The 9,329-nt window shown below is 36.2% G+C and overlaps 1 protein-coding gene across 1 annotated transcript in view; it reads left to right on the plus strand.

Annotated features, from left to right (window-relative positions):
• The window catches only part of CLASP2 (cytoplasmic linker associated protein 2), a 222,189-nt gene that overhangs the window by 123,876 nt on the left and 88,984 nt on the right, over positions 1 to 9,329 (plus strand). The window contains 2 exon segments of the mRNA XM_017892934.1: positions 5,177 to 5,347; positions 8,133 to 8,240. Coding sequence (XP_017748423.1) covers positions 5,177 to 5,347; positions 8,133 to 8,240 — 279 coding nt within the window.

Consider the following 9,329-nt stretch of genomic DNA (forward strand, 5'->3'; position numbering starts at 1 on the left):
CTTCCATATGTGCTGCCCAGACGAGTATTAGCATCATCTAGGAGCTAGTTAGAAATACACAATCTCATATGCCGTTGCAGATCTACTGAATCCAGTCTTTAACAAGATCATCAAGTGATTTGTATCACAATTAAGTTTGAGAAGTACATACTGGTTTAGATCATGGACACTGGAGTCTGCCCAGGATTGAATACTGGCTCTTTGAGGTTATTTGAAGTTACTGTACTTCTATAATTTCATCTGTAAAATGAAGAGGATAATAGCATCTACATAGGATTGTTGTGAGGATTAAATGATGTAGCGTATTTAATATACATAAAATATTGCTTAGCTTTGAATAAGCACTATATATGTTAGCTAATAAAATTGTCATTATTTTTTAATTTTTTAAAATTTTTAAAAATTTTAAATACTACAGATGATCCTTATTATTATTCTTAATCAAATGTCAACTGAATTTTAGACTGCTTTTGTGTACTTCTGTACCTTGTTATTCTTAGTGCCTTCAGTAAACAGATAAATAAATAAATGATTATGGAAAATTAAGCATAAAGATAACAACAGGATTTCCTGTGTCCATTGTCTAAGGATAAAAAATTAATTGTAGAGATTATTCTTTTCTGAAACAAATACTGGAGGTTGATGTAGGGCAAAGAGTCCAAGGGTCTTTTTTCTTTTTTTTTTTTTTTTGCTTTTTTAAAAATACTTAAGAGACCTCCTTTCATGTACATTGTAAGTAAGTCACTATCACTAGAATAATTTTTTGCATTTGGCTTTTCACTTTGAAACCCGTTCCATAATCCTCCACATCTTCTCCTAAATTGTGAAAACACAATAATTGGCTTTCTTAGACTAAATAGGACTTTAAGATTAGAAGACTTTCCCTCTGTAAAATCATTTGGGTTTTATATTGGAGGGACTTTTGTTTGTTTGCTTGCTTACTTATTTGAATGACTATATGTTCCATTCCGAATTCTTTTGTAAAAAAGGTATTATGTAATTTGTATGCAAGTTTCTTTACAATATATTTGCACAGAAATATTACTGTGATCATCATCCTTACTTTGTCGTAAAGTGATTCATTAGGGCTTGCATGGTCTTACCGTATCTTTGTATCACAACTTAGAAAAAAAAAGTCTCTCAGATCAAAGCAGGTGTGTTCTGATGGCTAACCAAAATAAATAAATAAATGGAGACTCAAAGGAGAGATCACTAGATTTATATTTATGACAGAATTGTGTCTCTTTTTCTGTTGGTAGTGGCTGGTTGTATACAAATGGTTGTACAGCCTGTCAGAAACTTTGTCTCCTCCCATCTTTTGTGTTTTTTTGGTGCATCTTAAGAAAGATGACATTTGTAGCTTTTTCATGTAGTTTTTCTTCAGCTGTACAGTGTTGTAGTTGTTCCTTGTAAGTAGTTTTAAATTAAATGTTTAATGAAAACAAACATTTAATGATTTTGATTTCGACTGTCAGTAGTAGAAAAGCTGAAGAATTTACATTTACTGTTGCAATCTCATTTCATCTGCTTTGTACATGAGTGTCTGATTTCAGTTGATTAGCTTTAAAAACTACTAAATGTACTGCTTTTGTTAAAGACATCTGTGCTTTTGGGATTTTTTAAAGTTTGCTTTTTTTGCTTTAGAGTTTTTAATTTTCTGAGAACTGACTAAAGCTTTCTTATTTCCATCTGCCATCCATTTAAAAACTGCTCCTTCCCTCTTCATGGATTATAATCCTTACCCTAATTCTGCCTTTACACTTGTTCAGGATCACAATCTGCTAATACCATTGGTGGTAAGAATCTATAGACTTTATGTGTGCATCTATTGTTTGATCACCTATTTTCATTATGAAGAATGGGTTCTATTCAGCAGAAATTCTTAACATCATAGTCTATCATTTGTAGCCATACTAGGGCAGAAATTGCCAGTTGTGATTTTTCTTTGGCCTTTGTCTTATTACCAGAATTTTGATTTGGTTTTTTTAATGTCACAAGTTAATACTGTGGATATAAACATTCAAAAGAAACAGGAGCTTTTGTGATTCTTTGAAATGCTATAAAAACTATAAAATGGTAGTTTGAAAACTTTAGGTAGCACAAGAGAAAATAGGTGTTCGATGTCAAGTTTTGCAAATACGGGTATTTTCTGGTAGCATGCTATTCCGTGGATATATCATGACACTTTTCACCAGCTCTGGTTTTCCTAAAAGAAATAATTAGTGTTGGCGGCTCTTTACTGGGGAAGGGGCCTTAGTATTTTTTCCTAAGTATGAGTAATTCCAAACTGGGCCATAGGTACTAGAATTATCACACTCTTGGTGGGAATCAGGAGTATTGCACAGGAGAGGGTAATGATTAAAGCAAAATGAACACTGACAATTTTATTTCCTAGGATAGGGCAGGAATGAATTTAAATTTATAGAGTACACTTGCATAATTTTTAATAAATTCAGTAAATCTAGAGTAGAAAGAGAAGTTACTCTGTTTCTGAACTGCAAGTTTCTTATCTGCTGAATAGACCCACATTTCAAGAAATTCTGCAGTCTCTCCTACCAACACTTCCACCCCCCAAATTTATATTGGTTTTAATAGAATACCATATTGTATGTGCTCAGTTCATTATTTATACTTTTTATATTGTTGCGAGTTTTCCCATAAAATATTCCATTGGCCTATCTTGCATTGTGAGTTGTGGCATGTTGGGTGTTTGGATGTTTTTGGTGTGTATGTTTAGTTTAGACACTGCATGGAGAAAACAGGTTCCTTATATGAGTATCCTTAAGGTTATAACTGAAAGAAACTGGATTTAAAGATTCTTCACTTGAAACATCATGAAACATTCAAATGAGCTATTTTAAAATACACTTGAATAATTTCCTTAACAATAATTTAGAATTCCTTCTATACAGATAATAAATTGTTAATTGCATTGGAAGCACTGCTTTGTTTTACAATATTGTTATCACTAATAGGAAATAAGTTTCATTTTGTATGCTGGTAAAGTTTAAGAATTAAGCAGGAATATAAATTGTATTCAGCAAGACCATTCCAAGAAGACTGTAGTAAGAATCACAGATCGCCAACCCATGGCCCATGTCTAGTCTGTCTCCATTTATGTATTATTTGGCCTATAGAATATGATAAAAATCTGGAAATATCAAAGCTTTCATTTTTGAAAAATCCCAAGACCTATCCACTATCACCTCAAGACAGAGGTGGCTAGAACTAAAAAGTCACCTCTCACTCTAGGAAAGGGCAGGCACTCCCCTCTTGATCAGTCCTCTTACTACTCCCTGCTTTACACAGTGCCCCTCGCTTTTTTGACATCCTGTGCTTGTCCCCATTGGCATTTGAGTCTCTGTGGAAATGAAGCCTGTTTGGGTAAGACTGTATATCATGTAATTGTACAGCCCTCTTACTGGGTAGAAGTAGTGCCCATGAAGGGAAAAGGTTGCTTTCACGAAGATTAATTTAACTGCAACTTTAATTTTTCTGTTACTCTTCTGAATCTACATTTAGACTATATCTTGGAGTTCTTATCGAGTCCGTTTTTCTATTCAACCTAGACGTAAAGTGCTTTGATTGACAGGGAGCTTATCTCCTTAAAATTTAACCCTTGCATTTCTAGTTTAAAACATGTTTTAAAACTTTTTAAACCCATGCACAGTCTCTGAAAAGATTTTACTAACTCTGCCTGTGTTCCTGACCACATGTCCACCTTCCAAAATGGAAAATTACTCATTTGAAAAGAGACCGGGCGTGGTGGCTCAGGCCTGTAATCCCAGCACTTTGGTAGGCCGAGGAGGGCAGATCACGAGGTCAGGAGTTCGAGACCAGCCTAGCCAACCTGGTGAAATCCTGTCTCTACTAAAAATACAAAATTTAACCAGGCGCGATGGCAGGCACCTGTAATCCCACCTACTTAGGAGTCTGAGGCAGGAAAATTGCTTGAACCCGCGAGGCGGAGGTTGCAGTGAGCCAAGATCGCGCCACTGCACTCCAGCCTGGGTGACAGAGCAAGACAGAGCATGTCTCGGGGTGGAGGGGACGGAAATAAAAGAAAAGAAAGAAAAGAATCTGATTCATTTGATGTTTTCCCCTTACTCCCTTTCTACCCTTAGAACTTCTGTAACCCAGAATGTCACTACCCAAGAGCGCTCTGTTATTTGAAGACAAATAGCAAAAGCAAGTTTCTTTTCAGCTGGCCCACTTTTGTCAGCATTTAAAATTTAATTGTGTTAAGTTTAAAAATATGTCTCATAGTAAGACAGATAGCTTTGCTGTACCCATTCAGAGAAATCTCAGCAGGCAAACTGTTTAATCAATGACCACATGTGTGATAGTGGTCCCATAAAATTATAATACTGGGAAGGAGGTGAGGAACAGAAGACTACATATTGGGTACAGTGTACATTGTTCGGGTGACAGGTGCACCAGAATCTCAGAAATCACTAGAGAAGTTATTCATGTAACCAAACACCACCTCTACCCCAAAAACTATTTGAAATAAAGCTTTAAAAAATTATAATACTGTACTTTTATTGTACCCTTCTATATTTAGATATTTTTAGATACACAAATATTTACTGTTGTGTTACAGTTGCCTACAGTATTGTTAATGACATACTGTATAGGATTTGTAGCCTAGGAGCAATAAGCTATATACCATATAGCCTAGATCTGTAGTAGGCTATACCATCTAGGTTTGTGTAAGTACACTGTGATGTTCACACAATGATAAAATCACCCAACAACACGTTTCTCAGAATGTATCCCATTGCTAAGTGACATATGACTATATAGCTTGTTCACACAGAACATGATAGCCGTATGAAATGGATTGTCAGATAAGTGATTTCTTTGGAAATCTTGTATACCATTTGTGTTCTAAAAATTATGATGATACTGTCCTTATTAAACATAGTGTCTTATACCTCCAAAACTCGAAGTATATTTAGGTGATTTACCATTCAGTGCTCATATATGTAGTATACCTTTTTTTTTTCCAGGTTATAATTATATTTAAATCTTCCTCGGTCTATTTCCTTTGAGCGTAGAACCTGTCATACTATCACAGTTTTCTCTGTATTACCAATATTTCTTGAATTTTTATCCTTTCAGCAAATTCTCTTGGTGTTTAATCTTAACATTTGTATATGTGTTTGGTGTTCAGCTGGTAGCCGGTCTGGGTCTCCAGGAAGAGTTCTGACCACAACAGCCCTGTCCACTGTGAGCTCTGGTGTTCAAAGAGTCCTGGTCAATTCAGCCTCAGCACAAAAAAGAAGCAAGATACCACGGAGCCAGGGCTGTAGCAGAGAGGCTAGTCCATCTAGGCTTTCAGTGGGTAAGATTTTTTTTTTTGTTATGTGAGACGTGACCCTTTTAAAATTTTTTAATTTTTTTCGGGCTTTGGCAACATTGAAGACTTTGGAATACAATTAGGCACTTACAAATTGGAAGAAAATAACTTAAAAATTCAACAGTTGAAGAATAGGTTCTGAGTTGAATTAGGTATCTTAAACGTGTAATTCAGGGCCTGGTGCAGTGACTCATGCCTGTAATCCCGGCACTTTGGGAGGCTGAGCAGGGCGGATCTCTTGAGGTCAGGAGTTTGAGACCAGCCTGGCCAACCCCCATCTCTACTAAAAATACAAAAATTAGCTAGGCATGGTGTTGCATGCCTGTAATCCCAGCTACTCGGGTGGCTGAGGCAGGAGAATCTTTTGAACCCAGGGTGAAGGCTTCAGTGAGCCAAGATCACACCACTACACTCCAGCCTGGGCAACAGAGACTCTGTCTCAAAAAAACAAAACAAAACAAAACAAAACAAACCCTGTAATTCATAGGAGCTTTGAAAAATATAGCTAGTACTTTAAAGGAAAAGGTTATTGTGGAATTTTATAACATATTTATCACATATACACATATATATATATACAGTTGCTTGTATATTTGACATTCGTGTTATAGTTCAGCCCTATTCAAATACTAGTAAACTTTAATATTTTCTCTGTGTATTGATCAGGATATTTTAAATTTCAGATGATAGAAATGACAGTCGAAGCCAGCTTAAACAATAAAAATGGATTTATTGGTTATTTTAAGTTTGAAGATTGTACAGCCTTCAGGATTGATTGATTAACGTTGCTATATGAACCCAGAATCTGTCTATTTTCCCTTTCTCTCACTCTCCCTTCCTTCTTTTCTGCTTTATCAACCATGTTGCTGGCTTTGTCCTTAGGATAGCTGCTGCTTGATACGTCATTTCCAGAGGAGAAAGCCCCTAATAATTCCAGTTTATTTTTAATAATTTTTTGTTGTTTTAAGTCTTTTGCAGATTGCCTATGTAACTTTAAAAATATTCTCATATTTAAAGAAAATACTCACATTTCTGTTTCTTGTTTCATCAACCTCAATCAGTATCTCAACTTCCAAACTTTTCCTCCCTTCACGAAGCTTCCACTCTTAGAGTTATCAATTTTTATATTATTAAAGTTTACACTTACATTTTCTTCTGTATCCACAAGCAAGTCTTATGTATTTGTTTCATAGGTTGGCTTTAAAAGATGAAAAGCTATAAATAACATATACTGTGTTATGAGTAAATGAATGTTGTTTGCAGCCAAGACACATAGTGTACTGTGAACCCATTTCTTCCCAAAGGTACACTGAGTGTTAGGGATCACTTGAAGGAGAATGTTCCTGTTATAAGGAGATGAATTCTTTTCTCTTATATTCCTACCAGTTACTTACAATTATGCCACGTTTTCATTTGCTGTGTATATAGAAAGTGACTAAGAGTAATGTGCACTTCTCATATCCTTTAGTATTGCTTTCCCTTCAGTATTGCTGAAAGGAAATATGCAATTCCTTATTTTTTCCAGACTTTCTTTTCAGTACTCTCTGGATTAGTTACCGTCTAGGCCTCTTGCTCAGCTATCTTCTTGAGATTCCCATTTGCTGCTTTCCTGGTTTGAATCACTCCCTCCTGGATCCTCTTTCTCTTGCTTTCCTCTTTTGCTTTGCTCATACACATTCTCAAGTAAATTCCTTAGAAATTGTGTGTAGGAGTCAAGCTTTTTGAAACCTTACTTGTCTGAGAATGTCTTTATTCAGTAGGTGGCACAGATTTCTTTTGGGCATACAGACTTTGAATTACTGTTCCTAGCACTTTTCATTTATTCTGTGCCTGGTATTTGGCCCATGAGCCTCTCAAGTTTTCATCTAACTAATTCACTTCCTTTTGTTTTCCAGACATTATTTTAAATTCTCTGCTCCACCTTTAGTCAGTTCTTCGCCCCTCTTTATTGTTTCTTTCTTTCCATATTTGTGGGGTTTTCATTTGTGAGGAAGAGAGAAAAAGAATGGGAATTGAAAGCATTGGCTTATTTTTTCCTCCTTTGTTTTTGTTTGTTTTAGAGACAGGGTCTCGCTCTGTTACCCAGTCTGGAGTGCAGTGAATGATCATAGTTCACTGCAGCCTGGACCTCCTGGGCTCAAGCAATCCTCCTGCCTCATCTTCTTAAGTAGCTAAGACTACAGGCATGTGCCACCATCCCCAGCTAATTTTTGTAGTGAGACAAGGTCTCACTATGTTTCCCAGGCTGATCTCGATCTCCCGGCCTCAAGCAGTTCTCTCTCCTCACCTACCCATGTTGCTGGAATTACAGGAATGAGTCACTGCACCTGGCATTTTTTTCTCTTTATCTTGAACTAAGAACTTAAGAATGGGTATTTTACTTTAGATTAATATATGATAAGTATAGGGTTTTTCTGTCTATTAAAACCAAGATTTTAACTTAAGATACCAAAAGTGTTAGAAACCTCTATAGTTCAGTGAACAAAGAGAAAAATTAAGTTGTACTATATTGTACAATATGTTAAATCTTTTTATTTGCAGCATTTTGGGTTTAGTAAAATATTTGCCCTTCTAATTTCATACAAACTAGAGGCCCATATTTAAGAATTTAACTGTATTCCTGATAATGCTTCAGCAAAAGTAATTTCTTTTCAACTTTAGAAAAATTTAAGTTACTGATCAGTCTTTAAGAAAGAAAAAAACAAAATTTTTTAAGATGCAAACTCTGTTCTGTTTTCTCCCTTACTGTGCTGCTGTTGCTTCACACCAGCCCGAAGCAGTCGTATTCCTCGACCAAGTGTGAGTCAAGGATGCAGCCGGGAAGCTAGTCGGGAGAGCAGCAGGGACACAAGTCCTGTTCGTTCTTTTCAGCCCCTTGGTATGTATTCCGGCAGGTGTTACATGCATTGCTATCCATTGTGTTATCACTATCCGATTAACTTCAGCATACCTGGGATTCAGCTTTCTTTGTTGACAGACCTTTCTCTCTACCCGTTTTCTGTCATTTTGAGGAAAGGAAATTACATGTTTGGGAAATTCCTTTGACTTGATTTACATGTCTGAAATGAATATGTTAGTCATTGTATTAACAGATTGCCTTCATAATCAAGTAAATGTCACATAGATTTAAACTTCAGAATATTGAAGTCTACATCTTTCTTAACAGGTAAACCTACAAATTTAAAGATATTTAAATATTTAATCTCAAGTGAAATGTGGACTAGTTTGATAAAATACTTTTGTCTTTTTCAGCGGAAATGTTAACATTTCAGCTTAGATCATTTAACTTAGGTTACTAAAAAGAATGCCACAAATTAATATATGAACTACTTGTTAATGGTAGGGATTAACATTTTTATAGTATTTTACAGTTTAACAGTCATTTCCTATGAGCTAATGCTCTTGTCACAGCAGTAAAACTTGTTTGTCCCCAATTGTATTGTAACCTTGATTGTAATACTATATTTACCTCAATTATAAAAATATTAAATGATTTCTTAAACAGTCAGTATTAGGATAACTGGAGAGGTATAGTTGTGTATGTACCTTGAGAATCTTCAGAATTTCTGCATAATCCTTCAGCATTTTAACTAGTACTTTGTTTAAATGCACAAGCCTGTAGCCATTTCAGATTTTTTTTCTTTAACACAGTGTAGTTTACTGTAAGACTTAGAAGGTTGGCCGGGCGCGGTGGCTCAAGCCTGTAATCCCAGCATTTAGGGAGGCCGAGACGGGCAGATCACGAGGTCAGGAGATCGAGACCATCCTGGCTAACACGGTGAAACCCCGTCTCTACTAAAAATACAAAAAACTAGCCAGGCGAGGTGGCGGGCGCCTGTAGTCCCAGCTACTCGGGAGGCTGAGGCAGGAGAATGGCATAAACCCGGGAGGTGGAGCTTGCAGTGAGCTGAGATCCGGCCACTGCACTCCAGCCTGGGCGACAGAGCGAGACTCCGTCTCAACAAAA

The sequence above is a fragment of the Rhinopithecus bieti genome, unplaced genomic scaffold, assembly GCF_001698545.2.
Source record: "Rhinopithecus bieti isolate Rb0 unplaced genomic scaffold, ASM169854v2 scaffold_22039, whole genome shotgun sequence".
Lineage (NCBI taxonomy): Eukaryota > Metazoa > Chordata > Mammalia > Primates > Cercopithecidae > Rhinopithecus > Rhinopithecus bieti.